The sequence below is a fragment of the Meles meles genome, chromosome 4 (assembly GCF_922984935.1).
Source record: "Meles meles chromosome 4, mMelMel3.1 paternal haplotype, whole genome shotgun sequence".
Taxonomy (NCBI): domain Eukaryota; kingdom Metazoa; phylum Chordata; class Mammalia; order Carnivora; family Mustelidae; genus Meles; species Meles meles.
In genome coordinates this window covers 55,294,064-55,313,355 of record NC_060069.1, presented here as the reverse complement: position 1 = coordinate 55,313,355, position 19,292 = coordinate 55,294,064, and the positions used below count along the sequence as shown (strand labels likewise).

Below are 19,292 nucleotides of genomic sequence, written 5' to 3'. Positions count from 1 at the left end.
GGTGTTCAGAGGGAGAAGCAGACCACCCGCTAAGCAGAGAGTCCAATGCGGGACTTGATCCCAGCACTCCAGGATCACGACCTGAGCTGAAGGCAGATGCTTAACCGACTGAGCCACCCAGGCACCCTGCCACCCCCATTTTTAAGATGAGGGAACTGAAGCTCGGGGAAAGTTAAGTGACATTCCTAAGGTGTGCTCTCTGCCGCAGTCCACCGACTCTCAATATTCTTTTGCTCCTCGGATATTTCCTAATTTAACTTCTCTCCCTCTCATTTCCCCCCTCCACGTCTACAGTGAGGAGGAAAACTTCTGAAGAGTCCAAAGCACCCTGAGAGTCAGAGGGAGAGATCATGAAATCCACATGTGGATTCAGGCATCTCTGTGGACATTGCTGGTGACTCTCTGGAATGCTCGTTATTCCCAGAGGTCTAAACACACTGGTCACGAGTCGTACTGTTTGTGAAAGGTCCCAGTAACTCTGCTTTGATCTTGTGCAGACATCAAATGACCTGGTAGCTAAGAAGTAGCCTTTAACCCGGCTGAGTGCATGAGTGTGCCCCTACAATCCCAGGTGACCACAGAATAAGGAGCTCAAAATGAGAGCAGGGTGACAAGAAGGAAAACAACCTCTTTGGCTAGCTCTATCTAAACAGCCCATTTTGGCCTAACCTGAAGCCCAGAGGAAAGCCATGGAAAGCCGCCATCTTTCTGTGTTGCCACAGGAGGTGGGATAGTGAGGCTGAAGGAGCACGGTGACGTCAAACCACCCTTGACTGTGAGCTCTTAAGGTTTCTGATCTTCCAATGCCTCAGCTATAAAAGTGGGGGATAATCCTACTTTGCTACAGAGCTCCGTTAAGATGACTACATGGGATGACACCTATGACGTGTCCAACCCAGTAACTGGGACACAGTAGATGTCAGCTAATGAGGGCCAAAGTAGGCAGCCAAGGCATCAGGGATCATTTCCAAATATATGCAATATTTCTCTCCCCACCACTCCTTATTCACTTGTTTATTTAAAAAGAAGCTTCCTAATTTTCATTCAGGAATCACAGTTTAGGAAGCTCAGTTACGAATGAACAACAGCACACACTGAGCCCAAATCCTTCTCCCTGTCATTGCTTCACTAGTAAGTTCTCAATGGCAGAAACCACCGGCCCACCAGCCCCATCATCCTGCTCTTGTATAGCAGCACCAGCATGGGAGCTAAAGCATGGGGGTTTAGTCACCAGAAAACAGAGCCCCTGCCGATGAGACACGGACACGGAGTTCAGCTGAGATCTCTCCATCACTGGCTCTAGTCACGTCTCCCTTGCTAGAAAAGAGGAGATGCCTAACAGGGTGCCTGGGTGGCTCAGTGGGTTAAAGCCTCTGCCTTTGGCTCGGGTCATGATCCCAGGGTCCTGGGATCAAGCCCCGCATCGGGCTCTCTGCTCAGCGGGAGCCTGCTTCCTCCTCTCTCTCTCTGCCTGCCTCTCTGCCTACTTGTGATCTCTCTCTGTCAGGTAAATAAATAAAATCTTTAAAAAAAAAAAAAAAAAGAAAAGAGGAGATGCCCACAAACACCATGTGAATCTTACCTCAACCGGGGGTGTCTCTCCCAGCAACAGGTTGTTAAAGATGGTAGCATAATCACCATTCAAGTTCATCAGTTCCTCGTGGGTGCCTCTTTCTGTAATACAGCCCTCCTTCATGAAGATCACTTCATCGCAATCCGCCAGGTACTGGAGACAAAGCCAGGGATGACGCGGTATTGCAGAGAGTGGTGCAAACACATTCAACACCCGCCTCCCCACCACTCCCCGCTTCAGGGGTTCTCATCTGGAGTCAACTGAGCCTCCCAGGGCACTTCTGGCACACTCTGGAGCCCTTTTCGGTTGCTACAATGGGGGCTGGGGGCCACTGTCATCTAGTGGATGGAGGCCAGCAATGGACAGGACAGCCCCCCACAACAAACAGCCATCTGGCCCCAAACGGCAATAGTGCCAAGAGCGAGAAAGCCCTGCTTTAGTTTACTGCGCCTTGTGATGCGGTTCAAAGAGTATCACCTCCGGTTTTTGACACAGATCTGTCGACAGAGCCATGCGAGACTCGCACTAAACTTCGCACCCCTTTGCCGTGCCCAGAAGCACACGGTTACAGATTTTCTGCGGCAGGATGGGGGATGAGCTCCCTAGACCTGACAACATATGCAAAGCCGACAGCAACACCCTGGAGCTGCTCTCCCAAGTGGCTGCTTGTCTTGGCATGGCAGAGGGAAAAGAGCTTGTTTTCCTTCAACAGCTCCCACTTGCATATAGATACTAACACGATGCTTTCCAAACTCCCTCTGCCCAAACTCCAGTTGCAGCCTACTCCTCTCAGCCCTTTTACTTACTGATTTATATGCAAAAGCTAACAGGCTCCAAGGATCTCTAATTCAGATGGCCATCTGGTACATCGGTATGAGGAGCTTTATTGGTAGAGGGGACCGGGGGCTATTTGCTGAGGAAATAAACACTGATGATTCCAGGAAGCTCTAAGGAGTTCCACTGAGGGATCTGAACCAAGCCCACTTCCCTGTTTCTGATTTCCTAAGCCGAGGTGGGCAGCCTGGGGAAGAACGCCACATACCTGTAACTGGTGGGTGACAAACAGAACCGTCTTGGACTTGAGGTGTTTCTGGATAGCACTGTTGAAGATGTGGTTGCCCACGTGGGCATCTAAGGCACTGAGTGGGTCATCCAGGATATAGATGTCCCGGTCACTGTACAAGGCCCGGGCCAGGCTGATCCTTTGGCGTTGCCCACCACTCAGGTTTGCTCCTCGCTCGCCAATCTACAGGAGACCAGAAAGCACAGGGAAGCCTCCCGTTCAAGTCCAGCACCAAGCTCAGCGATCCCTCCGGTCACTGCTCCTCGGCTCTACCCAAACCCGCTCCTTCTACTGAAATCCCCCCCTAGAAGACGTGCCACTCTGACCCTCCAGGGCCCACGCTGGAACTGTGCCAGCCCAGAGGAAGACAACTCTGCCTCTTCCAGAACTCCCCCTTGACATAGCATTACAATCCATTCTCTGGGGGCAGAAAGATCTTTCCAAAGAGCGAAGCTGACCATGTCCCACCCTCGCTTAAAACTCTCTTTCAAGAGCCCTACAAAAGAAAACCCAAGCCAACATGTCATAGAAAGCAGGCACTTGCCACCTGGCTCTGCAGCAGCTCTCAGCCTCCACTGCCAAACAACCTCTCTTCCGCTTGCTGGCATCTATGCCATTTTGAATTGTGTGTCCATTATAAATCCTCATCCTACTGTCATGCCTTTTCTGTACTGTATCTGCTCGGCTCCAGCACCCTTGCCTCTGTGAGACCTCCCCCACCCCCATCTCTACTACTGCCCAAAAGAAAGAGGACTCTTTAAAAAAAAATTTTTTTTTAAGTTTTGAAAGCTTTTATCAGCTTATTTGATAGTTATTTGTCAACTGTAAGCTTTTTAAGGGCACAGATCATTATCTGATTCCTTTATACTCCCAGTGCCCAGAAGCTTCTACACATGGAGCTGGCACATGACAAGCCTCTGGTAAATGTTACTAAATGAACACAGGAATAAATCAATTGTCAAATGGTAACTGGCTGTGTAAGTAAAAAACAGAAGAAAGAACTTGCCCTTAAAAAAAATTCATTGAATTTAGAGTTTTCAAATTGGAGCATGTATCAGGATTCCCTGCAAGGCTTGCTGAAAGAGATGGTCGGGCCCTGCCCCTAGAGTTTCTGACTTCGTAGGTGTGGGGTGAAGCCCAAGAATCTGTATCGCTAACCAGCTCCCAATAACACAGTTGGTGCTGATCCACTACGGGTCTAGGGACTAAATTTGAGAACCAGTGAACTAATGACACCATGTACCAAATCTGGTTTGAAGGATTTAACTGAAATCAACTGGATAAAATGCCAGCTCCGGAGACCTTCAGGGCAGGTCATGGGAAACAAGTGTCCACACCAAAGAACACAAGCCAGCGCCAAAGACACCCCTCTGCAAACTGCTCTGGGGCAGAGAGCCAAAGAAAGAGGTTTTGTGCTAACTCCTCTCTCTTTCTAATTGAAGAGGGCTACTTACAAACTGTGTTATGAGTAAGGAGGTTGCCTGGCAGAATGAAGTTCAGAGAAGAACCTCAACAAGCACATACTTGACTTATGGTTTTTAAAATAGTATAGAGAACACTGACTCTGAACCAACAATGGCATTTCGTTTAAAATCCACATGACATAGAGGGTGCCTGGGTGGCTCAGTCGGTTAAGCGTGCCACCCTTGATTTGGGCGCAGGGCATGCATGATCTCAGGGTGGTGAGGTCAAGCCCTGTGTCCGGCTCTGCACTGAGCGTGGAGCATAAGATTCTCTCTTTCCCCCTCTCCCTCCATCTCTCCCCGCACCCCCACCACGTGCACACACATTCACATACACTCTCCCTTTCAAAAAAAAAAAAAAAAAATCCACATGACATGAGAAATATTTATACGCTTAAAACAAGTAGTGTTGATAACCTTGCCTTAAGGAACAAGAGCTTTCTGAACGCAAAGTCCCAACGAAAGCTAAACTCCCTGTGTAGCCGCTCCCACATTTAAGACACATTACTAGGAGGTGGCTCTGGCACCGGCCTGCCACCCATCTTCCAGAATCCTCTCCGCTCAACACACTGCCCCACCAGGGGCAGAAGGTCTGTACCTCAGTCAGGTCACTGTTGGGAAGAATGGCCAGGTCGGGCCTCAGGCAGCAGCTGTTCAGCACAGAGTTGTATCTGAGGGACATAAAGAGACGTGGCATCAGGGACCTGGTTGCAAGTAGAGCCTGCTGACGTGGGCTGCCTTGCGTCTCACATGGCCAAGACGAAAAGCATGACAGAAACCAAACATTCCTTGCCTTTCTTCATCAAATTCCTTCCCAAAGAGGATGTTGTCTCTCAGAGTGGCATTGAGGATCCAGGCCTGCTGGGCCACATAAGCGAAGGTTCCACTGACTGCAATGCTGCCCTCTAGAAGTGTCATCTAGGGAGACAGACACCATCCAATGGCATCATGATGCAAAACCAACACCCTAAGCCAACAGAACCCCCCACAATTCCACAACGGAGTTCGAAGATTGGGGAATTTCCTTGGATGCTTTTTGGAAGGCAGCTATGCTCACCACTATACCACCAACGCTGCACCCTTGGATGCTTTTTGGACCTGAATCCTGACCTTGCATGTGTTCCACAGCGAGCTATAGCAGCAAAGAAAATAAAAGCTCTCCTTGCTTACGTGTGATGGGAATCCCGCGTAATCTATGACTGGAGCGAACAAACACGTCATTCAGCAACCCATAAGCTACCCCTTCTTCCTAATTGCAAACTCTTTTAACTAAGGGAAGGACTGGAGCGAAAGGCTCTCTCAGAAGTCCCTTGGGGAGGGTGCTACAAGGATTTAGAGCTAGTTCCTGCCGCAGTTCATCTATAGAATTAATTAATCCAGGCTGTTGGTTGAAGCAGCTGCTTCTGTAAAATGAGGACCAAAGGGGAAGAAAATCGTTAGACATCAACTACGATTACAGAGTATCCATTTAATGAGGATGGACCTTCTTGTTCAACAGGAAGAGACTGAGCAATGAGCCCCGTGCTTCGAACTGTGTTTTCAGCCACAGTGACTGATACGATTTATGCTTTTTGTCCTCTTTCAGGGTTCCTTTTGGGACTGACAGTAGACGTTGGTCCTGGGTCAGGAATGTTCTAGCTTGAAACAAAGTTTAGTTACCCAGCCTGCACATCCAAGCTTGTCCTCTCCAACACCGTTAGCACACAGTGTACGTACATGGGTGCACCCACCACTACAGTGGTACCAACTTCCCACAAACTGGTCGGCCCCCTATCTGCACCCAAAGCATTCAGAAACCCACGGAGGGTCTCCTGCAGAAACTCGACTCTTCTAGCTGCTGCGGCATGAACAGCGACACTGCAGAAAGCCAACAAGGAGCGAAACTCCCAAGAAGTCGGGCCCACCAGCATTACCAGCCTCCTTGTCAGAGAGATCGCTGTCAGGATGTGGCCTCGAAGCAGAGTCCCACTCTGTCTTCACCCTAACCATCACCCACTCAGTACCACCTCCCCCTTCATTTCCCCTGTTCTGACCCAGAAATGATCAGAGTCCTAGGAGGTTTTGGCTGTCTGCAAAGACCAAGGGCTGAGTCCAACCAAAGGACACTCTCACAAAGCAGTGGGGGGGTAGGGGGCAGGGCTGTGGCTCCAGATGATTTGGGAGCAGGCCTTCCTCAGACCATACTGGGGATCACTGCTCACGAGGAGAGCCACCCTCCACCAACTGTGACAGCGACATGGTACCAAACAAAATATTCCATAACTGGGACACTATGAAACACCCTTCCCCAGCGCCATCTTGCCTGTGTTTAATTTCCTCAATATGGAGAAATGACTCATTGGACCTTATCCATAGGCAGGTAAAAATAAGCTTGCTTATCCTTATCTCAATCATCAGAGTCAAGCTAGTCTGATTCAAGATTAAAAGCAGGTGGAAGGGCACCTAGGTGGCTCAGTGGGTTAAAGCCTCTGCCTTCAACTCAGGTCATGATCTCAGGGTCCTTGGATCAAGCCCTGCAACAGACTCTCTGCTCAGCGGAGATCCTGCTTCCCCCTCACTCTCTCTGCCTGCCTCTCTGCCTACTTGTAATCTCTGTCTGTCAAATAAATCAAGAAAATCTTTAAAAAAAAAAAAAAAAGCAGGTGGAAGTACCTTGTTTATTTTCCCTAGCATTCAATTTTAAAACACAGGAAAAGACAATTTGCCTTAGCTGGATGATCCTTGCCCCAGCCCTGACTCTAAACCCTGAAAGCCCTGTGAACCATTCACTCTCTGCTCTGTGCGATGCTTGTGTGTCTGGAAGGCACGGCTCCCCAGCTAGGCCATCAGCTCCCAAGGGCATAATTCTTTCAATGGTCAGGTTGTAAACGGAATGGGGCTTTGCTTCTAGATCAAATCCTGACAGCGATCTCTCTGACAGGGAGGCTGCTAATGCTGGCGGGCCTGGCTTCCTCACTCTGTTGGCAGAGTGTTACCTCTTATCTCTGACATTTCCCAACACACTGTCTGGCATACATACGGCACTCTATAAATACTTGCTGAATAAAAGAAGGCAGCTGAAAGAGACGGCTCCAGCTAGGCATCAGTCAGTCACTCCTCAGGCATCCACTGACCCCACTCCCAGATAGGATGCTGATAAGGGGCGGGAATATGGGGATGGGGGCAGGGTGCAGGATACAGACCAAGGGTTCACTTTGCTTCTACCACTCCTGACTCTCTTCGGGAAGTCAGTTCATTCTTCCCAGGACTCTTGTGCGGCACATTCCAGAGAAAGAAGCAGAAAAGGCCAAGGACAAAACAAAATATTACCTGGCCTAAAATGGCTGAAATCAGAGAGGTTTTTCCACTTCCCACACTGCCGCAGATTCCAACCAGTTTACCCTGGACAAAGCACACAGAGAAAGGAAGGTCATGAAAGGGCCACAGACTATCTCCGGGAACTGCTGACTTCTTCGAGGAAAAACACGACAGTCCATCAACAGGGGAAGGATCATCCTGGCGAGTCGCTTACCCGTCTCTTCCCTGTCAGCCAACTTCTTCAGAGGGCTTCCGCAGGGGATATGGGGGAGGGAACAAATGTGGAAGCCTTTCAGAACACTTAAATAAGCCACACGCAGGAAGGCATCCCACACCACTTTTAGAAAAGCCCAGCCTCTTTCTTACTTTTTTGGCTACCCATGTTTTGTGATTATTAGTTTTTGTTGTTTTTGGAAACGAGGGCAGGACTCTCAAAAATTATTCTGTTGGTTTTCATTTCATTTTATATGATGTTCTCCTCTACAGTCTATAAATTATTTTTAATAAAAACTATGTGCACTGTTGTTTCCATTTTTCTATAAAATATTTCCAAGAATCTGAAGACTACTGAAACCATCAATCCCAATTAAAAGCGGGGGGGAAAGCCTGTGATTAACTGAGTATCTCCAGGCAAAATAATGAGTTCTCAACAGGTGGTGGTCAAAGTTTTCAAGAACGGGCAAGTGATTTCAAAAGGGCCACTTGCTTAGCAACCAGTCCTGCAGCAAAGGAAAGGAGAGTGGTGTGCAGGAGAGCATGGATCCTGGGGGCAGCCAGGTCTGGAGTGGAACCCCAGCTCCACTAACACCTGTCAACCGTGCGCTCGTAATCTGGTCACTTCCACAGTCTGTCTCTCACTGGGCTTTGAGCAACTTGAGGGAAGGAGTGATCTTTATAGAACCAAGTACAGTATCTGGGACTAAGTACATTGGACAAGTTTCTGACGTGGTCCTGGAGTCTGAAAGATTACAGCTTGATGGTAATGAGAAGACCAAGTCAAAGGTTGAATCTCTGCTCACGTCAGTGAGGTTTACACAGAGAAAGCTCTGTTCTCAGGACTCCACGGGACTAACAGAGATACCAACAATGAAGTGCCCCGGGCGAATTAACTTCCCCTCCCCGCCCTGAAGAGGGGGTTGGAAGAATAAGGAACCCCCTCCAAACAGCTAAAGTTCTGTCATGTGGCTGTGGGCTCTGAGGGCAGGAGGAGGATCAGACAGAAAGCAAAGAGTACATTTCAAGCTGAATGAGGAATAATTCTCTAATAGGGCTGATGAGAAATGTAACAGAGCTGCCTCAATGATCAAGAACATCATTACTAAATAAGAAGCCCATGGTGGGGTGCCTGGGTGGCTCTGTGGGTTAAAGCCTCTGCCTTCGGCACAGGTCATGATCTCAGGGTCCTGGGATCAAGCCCTGCGTCAGGCTCTCTGCTCAGCAGGAAGCCTGCTTCCCCCTCTCTCTCTGCCTACTTGTGATATCTGTCTGTCTAATAAATAAAATCTTTAAAAAATAAAAAAAAGAGTTAACTGAAGTCAAAAATGGACGTGCGGGGTGGCCAGTGATGACCTACACTAGTGGTTTTAGGTGCTGTCACAAGGCACCCTCTCCTGCTCTTGTCAACAGCTTTCAAGAGCGGGAGCTTTTTGTTCTCTCTTCCGTCTGGCTCTGGATCCAGAGGATACGGAAGTCAGATCACATCGTTCTCCTCCAAACCCTCACATGGCTTCTCCTCCCACTCAGAGTAACGACAAAGTCACGGCAGGAGGCTCTGGTATCCCAACTTTCTCTCTGCCCCCAACATCTGCCCTCCTCTCCCGTGCTCACTCTGCTGGGGAACAGGCACGCTGCAGATTCGGGGCCTCTGTGCTTCTGTTCCCTCTGCCTGGTATGTTCTTCCTCCAGATACCCACACGGCTCCTGCCCTCATGTCCTTCTGGCCTTTGCTCAAATACCACTTTTTAAATGACACTCTCCCTCAGACAGCCTATTTCAATCGCAATCGCACCTGCTCCTGGCCCCAGCACTCTCTCATCCTCAGGGCCCTTATCACCATCTGACAGACCATATATTGTACTGGTTTACTATCTGTCCTTGCCCACTGAAACAGAAGCTCCAGGAGCAGAGGTTTTTGTCCATTTGTTTTCCTGTGGCTACAGCCCCAGGCCCACAACAGTGCCTGGCATGAAGCCTACCCTCAGAAAGCCACCCATGAGCTAACAGATACACGTACATCTGAGCCACTCTGAATGGTGCAGCTGGTTCCCAGTTACAGACTGTGTCCGCAAAGCCCTGAACCGGAGTCTCTTCCAGCCACTCTGCACAGGAGCCCCTCGGAGAGACTCCAGTCCTCTGCTACCCAGGCTGTGACGTCACATATCCTAACGACCCTTCATTTATGTGAAAGATCAACAATCACAGAATCAGTATGTTGTACACCTGAAACTAACGTAACATTGGCTATTAATTATGCTGCAATAAAAGCAAGTAAGGAAGTAGGTAAATAATTACAGGACATTTGTCAATAACAGCAGCCCTGAGAGTTCTTACACGGACCAGGGTCTGGGCTCTGCACAGCCTACTGGTAACAAGAGGCTCGCCCAGAGTCTGGTAACAAGAGGCTCGCCCAGAGTCATAATAACCAGAAATAATCATTACAGCTCACATACAATTAGAATCTATTCAGGGCCAAGTCTTGGAAAATCCACTTGAATGCTTCATTTCCTTGCTTATGAAATAAGTATCTCATGAGATGAGTTGGTAGGAAGTTCTACTGTTAGATGCCTAAGTACCCCTTTGCAGAGCTGGAGCTGGCCACATCTGCTCCTTAGTCGCACACCAACTAACCCAGGCCCAGCCCGCAGGTACCCTGGTGCAAGGAAGGCGGCTGTCTGCTCTTACGGGAAGGGAGGCCTGCAGATACCTGCAGACAGACTGGGTGCAGGTGGGGACAGGAGGCACCAGCTTACCTCCTCGATTTCCAGGTCGATGCTGTACAGTGTCCTCTGCAGGCGGAGGCTTCCCAGGTGGATGTGCTTGCCCTCGTCCTCCTCGGGACTGGGCTGTTCACTGTCCAGGAGGAGGTGGCCTTTCTGCTCTGCCAGCACGGCCTGCTGCTCGGCGCGCTGCAGTTGTCTCCCCTTCTCTTTCTTGCCCCTGGCAGCCCTCTTGTCTTTTTTCGTTTTGGGGGTCAGCTTGGGTGAGTTCTGGATACTGGAGTGGGAGGAGTCCCATGCCAAGGTGGCATTTTTCATCTCTATCTTGATGTGAGGGCTGGCTGGCTTTTTCTCTACCATGTGAACCTCTTCCATCAGAAACAAACTCTGATAGGAGTTGTGAGAGAGGTGCAAAGATGAGACACTGGACCAAGACCAGGGGGACAAGCCTAGGGCGCACACTCACGTGGCAAAACACATCAGGCTATACAGTGGAAGGAAGCTGAAGGGCAAAAGGTAGCTCATTAGTGTAGCCCAGCCTCAGGCCCAGTGAGAGGTCACGGGGGTGTGGGGACACCCTCAGGAGGGACAGGGGCCTTTTCAGTGGCCCAGCGCTCTACACTGCCAATCACATCCTAACCTACCTTTTCCTGTCTACTAATCGAGGGTGCTCAAAGTGCAAACTAACCCATAGGCAGCCCCTCATTCTCACCCATGACTTGCTGAAGAGCAGGGGGTCAAATGCAAGCAGAAAAACCAAAGGGCATGCTGCTCTCCTAGACGGACCCTCATGGTTCCGTTTTCCTTCCAGAACACTCCCGCGGAGCCTCAAAGCCTGTGCGCTTCCCTCACCAACCACACACCACATGTGCGTGGGGACAGGTGATCCGAGATGGTGACCACGCCTAGCTTGTTTGGGTTCATCAGTGGCAAGTTCTCATGACTTCAAAGTTCTGCCTTGAAACTTGTGAGGATTCAAACATCAAAGGAACGGACTTGGGGGGAAGTGAACGGAACCTCTCTCAGAAATATCCTTGGGAAGACAACTAGACTTTCCTCCCACTCATTCCCAGAGTCCCTCTGTTAGGGACGAAAAGTGGAATGATTGAAAAACTAAGTATTCCTGGGGCGCCTGGGTGGCTCAGTGGGTTAGGCCGCTGCCTTCGGCTCAGGTCATGATCTCAGGGTCCTGGGATCGAGTCCCACATCGGGCTCTCTGCTCGGCAGGGAGCCTGCTTCCCTCTCACTCTCTCTGCCTGCCTCTCTGCCTACTTGTGATCTCTCTCTGTCAAATAAATAAATAAAATCTTTAAAAAAAATATTAAAAAAGGAAAAGCTAAGTATTCCTGAAATGAGTCTAATAAATGACTGAAATGACTATAATAAACCTTATTATGGTGCCCATGATCTTGAACCCACTTCTGACAGTTCCTTAAACTGCAGATCTTCACAGAATGCTATCCCAGCTGGGTTCTCATATGGTAAAAATAATAATAATAATGAATAATAATAATAATTTTAAAATCTTTAACATTCAAAAGATTTTAGATAAAAGGTGCCTTTCAGGGTCAGGACCCTGCTTATTGACTGAGAACCCCCAACTATTCTAAAGTTTGCAAGGTGTTATTAAATGAAACATATAATCTCCCTCCCCTAGAGCAATCTTTTGTCTTAGGGTCCTAAACTCCGAGCTTTGACTGCCACATCGCCTACCCATTCCTAATTTCCAATCTTCCTAGAAGTGTTGTGGTTCTATATACCCTCGATAATCTTTACTCTTCATCAGCCTTAGGTTTAATTTGCCAAAAACAGCTACTGATTTCATTTATTCAGAGCCTTCTGGAAAGACTGAGCTAAGAATAACATGTCAAATATTTTCACCACTTTCACAGAGTAAAACCATATGCTAACCAAATTCCCACCATTTCTCTTCTTTAAGGAGTTATTAAAGGGATCTTTCAGGGCTCATAGACTATTAAAAAAATAAGCCAGTGCTCCAGTTTGCACAGCTACTTCTCCCCATATCCTTCCCATGGGCTCCCTGCAGCCTGTCCTCCTCCTGAGACATGCAGAGGCACCCAATGGGCTCACAACACTTGAAGTTACATCTACTTGGATTGGCACCTGCCAGGACACCTTTGAGGTACATAAATCTTTGAATCTTTGAGGTACATAAACCATAAACCTCAACTTTACCATAGGACACCAACTATCAAAACAGAACTCTCATGCACAGGGCACTTGGGTGGCTCACTGGGTTAAGCATCTGCCTTCGGCTCAGGTCATAATCCCAGAGTCCTGGTATCGAGCCTCACGTTGTGCTCCCTGCTCAGCGGGGAGACTGCTTCTCCCTCTCCCTCTACCTACTATTCTACCTTCTTGTATGTGCTTTCTATCTCTCACTCTGTCAAATAAATAAATAAATAAATAAATAAATAAATAAATCTTTGGGGGGAGGGGGAAGAACCCTCATTCACCCAGAATGTGTCTTGAGGAGAAGAGGACAGAAGGTTGCCGGATAAAATACAGGACATCTAGTGAGATTTTGATTCTATATAAACAATGAATAATTTGGTAGTATAGGTATATCCCATGCGGTTATTAACTAACTGGGGGTCCTGTCTTTTTATTTGCTCAAGCTGGCAACCCTATATTGACAGCAATCTTAGAAATGTCACAAGGTGGCTTCTTACTGCCTTTCCACGTGTTATCATCTTCCCAGCAGGTAGAGAAGGAGGGGGAGGGGGAAGGAGGAGGGAGACGAGGGGCAGGAGGAGCCTGCCAATAAGACAGAAAAGAACTGAAGCCTCAAGGGGCATATAATACAGCTGTGGGTGATTTTGCTTCTATTATTAACCCTGAAGTTCTCTGGATAGAGGAAGGAGCTGTGGCGTGAAATCCACCTGGGAATGCAAGTCCTCACCAGTAAATGGAAGAGAAGAAAGCCCTCAAAAAACACAGGATGAACAAACCTATACCATCAACTCTCACTGTTTCATCTCAAATGCTACCAAATCCATTCTAACTAACAAGTACAGGGGGACAATCTTATGGTCAAAACACAGGCTTTCTTCCATGACTGGGTATTGTAGACTCAGCAAAATAAAGCTCTGATTACAATTAGACCATTTCTTTTCTATGGCCCTGGCTCTTCGCCTTCTAGCAGCTAGGCTGGAGGGAGGGAGGGCACAGAACTGGGGATGCATTCTTGAGGACTGGCTTTCTTGCCCAAACAAAATTCACCCTGTTAACTGTAAACAAGTAGATCCAAATAAATCCTGGAAAGCTCTTCTCCATTCTTCATATTCTCCATGAGTCTCAATTGCTTTCTTCCCCCGAACATCTGGTGATATGAATGCCTATGAGCCTCAAGCTTTCAAGCAACCAGCATGGCTTCTGCCTTGTTCTCACTAGCCAGGAAGGCTTGGCAGGAGTGCAGGAGCTACTGTCTGCAGGGGCATTGTCAAGGAATTCCAGCCCACACAGGTGCCGCTTCTTTTTAAAAAGTATTAACCACTTTCAAATATCTCTCCCCTCACCCTCCCAAATCTATCAACCTCTTGTATCACCTATTTGTATGATTCTAACGGCATAAAGAACACAGTCAAAGTATGGCCAACTAACCACCTCCAGAAAAAAACCTGGTCTTTCCTTAGCTGCACTTTGCAACATGATGTCACTGTATGACTATTCCCACGTCACTGCATTCTCTGCATCGTGAGTGGCAACTACAGGATAGGAAAGAGAAAGCACGGAAAAGGGCATAGCATACTGACCAATAAAAATGACGATAGCATTTTGGTAGAGGTTGACGGTAGACCGAGGTGAGAGAAAGCTGACATTCACCCTACGGTTCTGATCTTCCAGGTCTGAATCAATGAAAGGCCCAGGAAGTTTTAGGACATATACCCAAATCAGGCCCAGGAAAAAGGGCCTCGCTTTGAAGGGGAACAAAATCCTGGGGGCTCAGAACTAGATGGGCTGTTGACAAAATGTAAAATTTCACATTCACTTGAAAAGGTAACTAGCCCCATCCCTTAGTTCACTCCTGTCTACTGCCCCCTTTCTTACCAACTGGACAAGAGAGCAGAGGTGGACAAAAACCAAGTATGGCACCTTGCGTGGCCATTGGAATAAAAGCAGCAGTTAGCTCTGCCAGGGAAGGCTCCTGACATGAAGGAGGGGAAGGGAGCCACTTACCTTAAATCTGTCAACAGCAACTGATGCTTCCGAGAGGGATTTTACGGAGAATGGTGTTACTTTCAAAGCAAAAGTCATGGAATTGAAGACAGTCACCACTGTGAAAGCCTGAAAATAGGAAAAGGAAAGAAAGTGAGCTTGATTAGAGACTGCAACAAAAATAACAAGACATCGATTTCCTTTCAGATTTAAGGAAGGCAACAACCTGAACAACTGACTATCAAGTTGGTATGAGTCACAAATGCTTTTTTTTAAAGATTCATTTATTTATTGGAGAGAGAGAGTGAGCATGTGCATGTGAATGGGGGAGAGGGGCAGAAAAGGAGGGAGAGGGAAAATCCCAAGGAGACTACCTGCTGGGTGTGGAGCCCAATTTAGGGCTTGATCTCATGACCCTGAGATCATGACCTGAGTCAAAATCAAGAATTGGATGCTTAACTAACTGAGCCACCCAGGCACCCTACGTATGCCTTTTTTTTTTTTTTTTTTTTTTTAAGGAAGAGCTTTTATAAGACCTTTAATTAAAATTCTCAGTAAATGTGAACCAAAGGATGATTTGTCTTTTCAGAATTAAATCCAAAGTTGGGTTGACTTAAAATAATCCATACGTTATTTGTGCTTAGGGCTAAATCCCCATTCTCCTTCTCGGCTTAATCACATGAAAGAAAAAATACCTTCTGGTTACTGGGGACTTCTCCAAATCCAGAAAGAAGAGGACCAGAGCAGCTCTACATGTGGTATTTCTAAAATCTTCCCAAGCCCTGATGGTTCACTGACCTGTGCTGCTGTGAGATCAAAGCCAAGGGTCATGTGAACAGAGAAGGTCACCACACTGGCAATCACCATCACAATGGGAGCCACACCAACGGTGATGCTCTGAAAGTACCCAGCTTTTTCCAAGATTCGACGTTCCTCCTCTCGGATTTCTAAGAATAAAAAGCAAGCCAACTGCTGAAAAGCAAGCCAATTTTAAAACAAGTCAAAAGAAACTGGGATATTGGTCTTCTGTGACCAAAGAAGACTTGGTAGGTCTTCAGCCACCTAGGTTTTAAAACAACTCTTTAACACCCATGATGCAAAACTAGGTCAGCTTGACTATCAGTTATTACTGTTAATGCTGGTACATAAGCCTGAGGTTTGAAATGGAATCAAGTCACAGAATGAATCTAACAGAAACCAGTCCGTACATATCAGTGCAATGAACACCTTCTGCTTTCCTCTGATTTTTCTTGCAAACATCTTACATCTAGAAGGAATGGACAGAGTAACTGTATCTGCAAATGGCCGTTTTCTTTGCCCGTCTGGTTGTTGTTTATTTCCAGTAAACAACAGAAAAGACTACAACCATGTTAAAGGAGAATTTAAAGAACTCAGATTTACTACAGTGCCCACCATATGTCAGTGCTGGGTAGAGGCTTTCACACAAAAGGCAGTGAGGATGATTGACAGAAGGTGAGTGAAATATAATTTTTGTAGGCAGAAAGATTTTTCTTAAGTATTTGCAAGATGGAGACCCTTATTAACACAGCAATCCTAGAGAACTAAAGACCATGGAGTAGGAAGTAGGACAATAAAATGGCAAGTTTTGTATATGTGTGTGTGTGTGTTTAAAGTTTTAAACACAAAAGCAATTCTTCTGAGAAACTCTGTACTGACCTTAAAGGTATTACCACTGCTCAAGACACTGGGAACTATCTTCAGAGCTAGCTCATAAGTCCTATTTTAAAAACCTAACCCATTGCTTTCACATTGACCATATACCTTGCCTAAGTCCATATGAGAAAGAACACTCTTGTCAAACCAATATACACCAAAGTCAGGGGCTAAAGGATGAGTAGACTCTCATTATTTAAATTATGAAACCACAGAATGAGAGAGGCAGAGAGGACCACCAGCAGTCACTCTGCCTACAACATGCCTGGAGGATACCCAGTTCGCAACCATTGGTTCCACTCCACTGACAACGACCTCACTACTCAACAGTCGCCTGACCCATTGCTGGAACACCTCTGAGTGGCCGCCTCCTCCCAAGGACCACCGATAAATCAAGTTTATGAACTGGACACAACATTCCTGAAGATTTCATCAATAAATCAAACAGTTAAAAAAAAAAAAAGCTTCCTTGATCTGAACACTGGATTTCTACCCAACCTAAAACTGCATTAACTTTTTTTTTTGTTTTTTAAGATTTCATTTATTTATTTGACAGAGAGAAATCATAGGCAGGCAGAGAGGCAGGCAGAGAGAGAGGAAGGGAAGCAGGCTCCCCGCTGAGCAGAGGGATCACAAAGGCAGAGGCTTTAACCCACTGGGCCACCCGGGTGCCCCAAACTGCATTAACTTTTATAACTGCCACGTATTCAGGTTAGCTCACTATGAGGTGATGGTCAATGGACAGCCCTCATCTCTTATACTTTAAGTTTCAGTGGATGACTTTTTTCAACTCTAAAACGCCTTTAAATATACCCTTCTTAAATGCCACCTTTTTAAGCCCATCATTCCGACTTCTGTTGAGACCTTTTTGAACGTCCGGTCTAATGCTAATTGTTCCTCCAAGCGTTGTGGCATTCCCATATTAGACATGTTTATGTCTGCACTGAATTTACGGATCAGGATAAGCAGGATAGGGCCAGGATGGGGCCTTGCGACTCAACGTAAGTCAATTGTTTGAAAAGCTAAAACTAAAACAACAAACCCAAAACCCCGGTGACTGAGGAGCTGCACTAGGCCCAGACTCCAGCTGTCCTGACCCCCAGCGTGGCCCTTCTCCCCCTCCCCCAGGATCTCACACCTCACATGTCTCATGCCTGTGATGCGCCTACTCCTTGGGTGGGAGGGAAGGGGGAGCTCTCAGAAGCCACTTGGTTTTGTTTTCTGTGATGTCTTCATAACCAGGCCACAAAACTGTGGGCAGGATGACAGAATAGATGGGGTAGGGGTGGGGGGCTGCTTTGAAATTGAATGAATTGCTTATAATTAGCTAAGTTACCGTGGAGGGAAAAAAACACAATTTTCCGGTCTTAATTTCCTCCCATGTGAGATGAGACTATGAGTTCAAGTCTCTAAGATTCATTTCAATATAAAGATCATAAGATATTATAAGAAGCTATTATGATCCTATGACATTAGGGTTCCTAGCAACTGATGTGCTCAGGAAGCAAAGACCTTCTACAACAAGCACATATGAAAGTTGTAAACTCACTTTGAACACTCTGAGAAAATGCTTTGACCCAGGCATACATTTTAATAAATTTAATGTACGTGAGGACTTCATTCATCTTCTGGACACGTTCATCCGTGGTGGTCACACATTTTCTCCTGAAATATGCAGTGATCCGTGATACAAACATCTGAAAGGAAAAGCGACATCATGCCAAGTCAGGGCTTATTCAAACTTAAGAACTGTCTAGTCTTTCTGGGAAACAAAGCTGCTTAAGATTATGATAAATAAAATGAGCACCGTGTAGTTGCACTGCCTTTTAATAAAAGTGGTCTATTAAATCATAATAAAATATTATCTAATTCTTATCTCTTTGCAAGGAAGTTAAACAAACTTCCTTACAAACAAACTTTGTTCTCATAGCAATTATGTTATTGAGTGTTACCAAAGAAAAGCAGAAAAGCCATATCTGTTAGCATCAAATTGAGACAAAGAGACTCAGACACTCTCGTGTTCCTAAGGGCAGAGTTCACCTGCTGGCCTCCTCCTTCACTCAGACAGACTCTCTTTTTAAAATCTCATTAAGAGTCATGGTCTTTATTCACAGGACACCCTACTTCCTCTTGAGCCAAAATTCTGCCTCTAGGGACTGAACACTGTCTAGCTCTTTCCAGACTTTTCCAAACCAGGTACCTGCTCTGAGGAAATTTCCAGTCAGAGATGTGACACCTCAACAGTGCCTATTATATAAAACCTAGTGGAGTGGTTTAAGGAGAAGCTCACTTAAGGAGAAGCTGCTACGATACGGCAAGGAGGCTTACTCACCATTGCTGGATAAAAGAGGATAAAAACAGCTGATCCTAGGAAGCCTGTTGGTCCTAGAATAATTACATTATAAATCATGCCTAAGATGGCAATAATGGGTCCTCCAGCCAACAAGCTGCCAACAGCAGCTGCTTCGAACATCCTCTGCCCGTCGTTGGAGCACAGGTTGATGAGCTACAAGACATAGAGAGCAGTGAGAGGACGCTGCGAGGACGCCGGCCCCTTTTCTCAGGAGGAAGATGAAGGACAAAGCAGAGATCCAACATTAGGAACGAGCTCAAGCTAGGAGCTTTCTCCCTGCTGTGAAGCAAACACCCCTTACTCACCTCACCCACAGACTTCTCTTTAATGTTCTTTAGCTTAAGGATCTTCTTAAATGCCATGGTTAGGATGGCTCCCCGCAAGCGGACACCAGTTCGGTAATTCAACGCCCAAGTCAGCGCGAGAGACCACGAGCGCACGACTTCCGTCAGGAGGAGGCCCAGGACTAACAGCAAGCTGTACTTGAGGTTAGAATCTGTGACCTGGGTGTATTCCAAGAGGTGTTTCACCACGAAGGCCTACAGGGAGAAACACATGCCGCTGTCAACATCTCCACGGCACCCACACACCACGCCACAGCTTTATGTTAAGTTAGAAAGAGGAAGCAGCTCCACTGCACAGTGCTACACGCATAAGTAGAGGAAGACCTTGAACGACCAAACAGGACTGACTACCCACCTGCGGAAAGTTATTCAAGGCATTTCGCAGGTGGTAGGCCTCATCTGGATTTTTT

The 19,292-nt window shown here is 46.9% G+C and overlaps 1 protein-coding gene across 6 annotated transcripts in view; it reads right to left on the bottom strand.

The window, feature by feature from the left end:
- The window catches only part of ABCC5 (ATP binding cassette subfamily C member 5), a 168,479-nt gene that overhangs the window by 33,082 nt on the left and 116,105 nt on the right, over positions 1–19,292 (bottom strand). For all 6 annotated transcript variants that reach the window (XM_046003380.1, XM_046003379.1, XM_046003378.1 and 3 more), the window contains 11 exons: positions 18,844–19,077; positions 18,518–18,691; positions 17,735–17,882; positions 15,310–15,458; positions 14,533–14,640; positions 10,366–10,719; positions 7,409–7,480; positions 4,893–5,017; positions 4,698–4,770; positions 2,616–2,819; positions 1,583–1,726 (listed from right to left, as the gene is read on the bottom strand). In XM_046003380.1, coding sequence (XP_045859336.1) covers positions 1,583–1,726; positions 2,616–2,819; positions 4,698–4,770; positions 4,893–5,017; positions 7,409–7,480; positions 10,366–10,719; positions 14,533–14,640; positions 15,310–15,458; positions 17,735–17,882; positions 18,518–18,691; positions 18,844–19,077 — 1,785 coding nt within the window. The remainder of the gene's footprint in view (positions 1–1,582; positions 1,727–2,615; positions 2,820–4,697; positions 4,771–4,892; positions 5,018–7,408; positions 7,481–10,365; positions 10,720–14,532; positions 14,641–15,309; positions 15,459–17,734; positions 17,883–18,517; positions 18,692–18,843; positions 19,078–19,292) is intronic.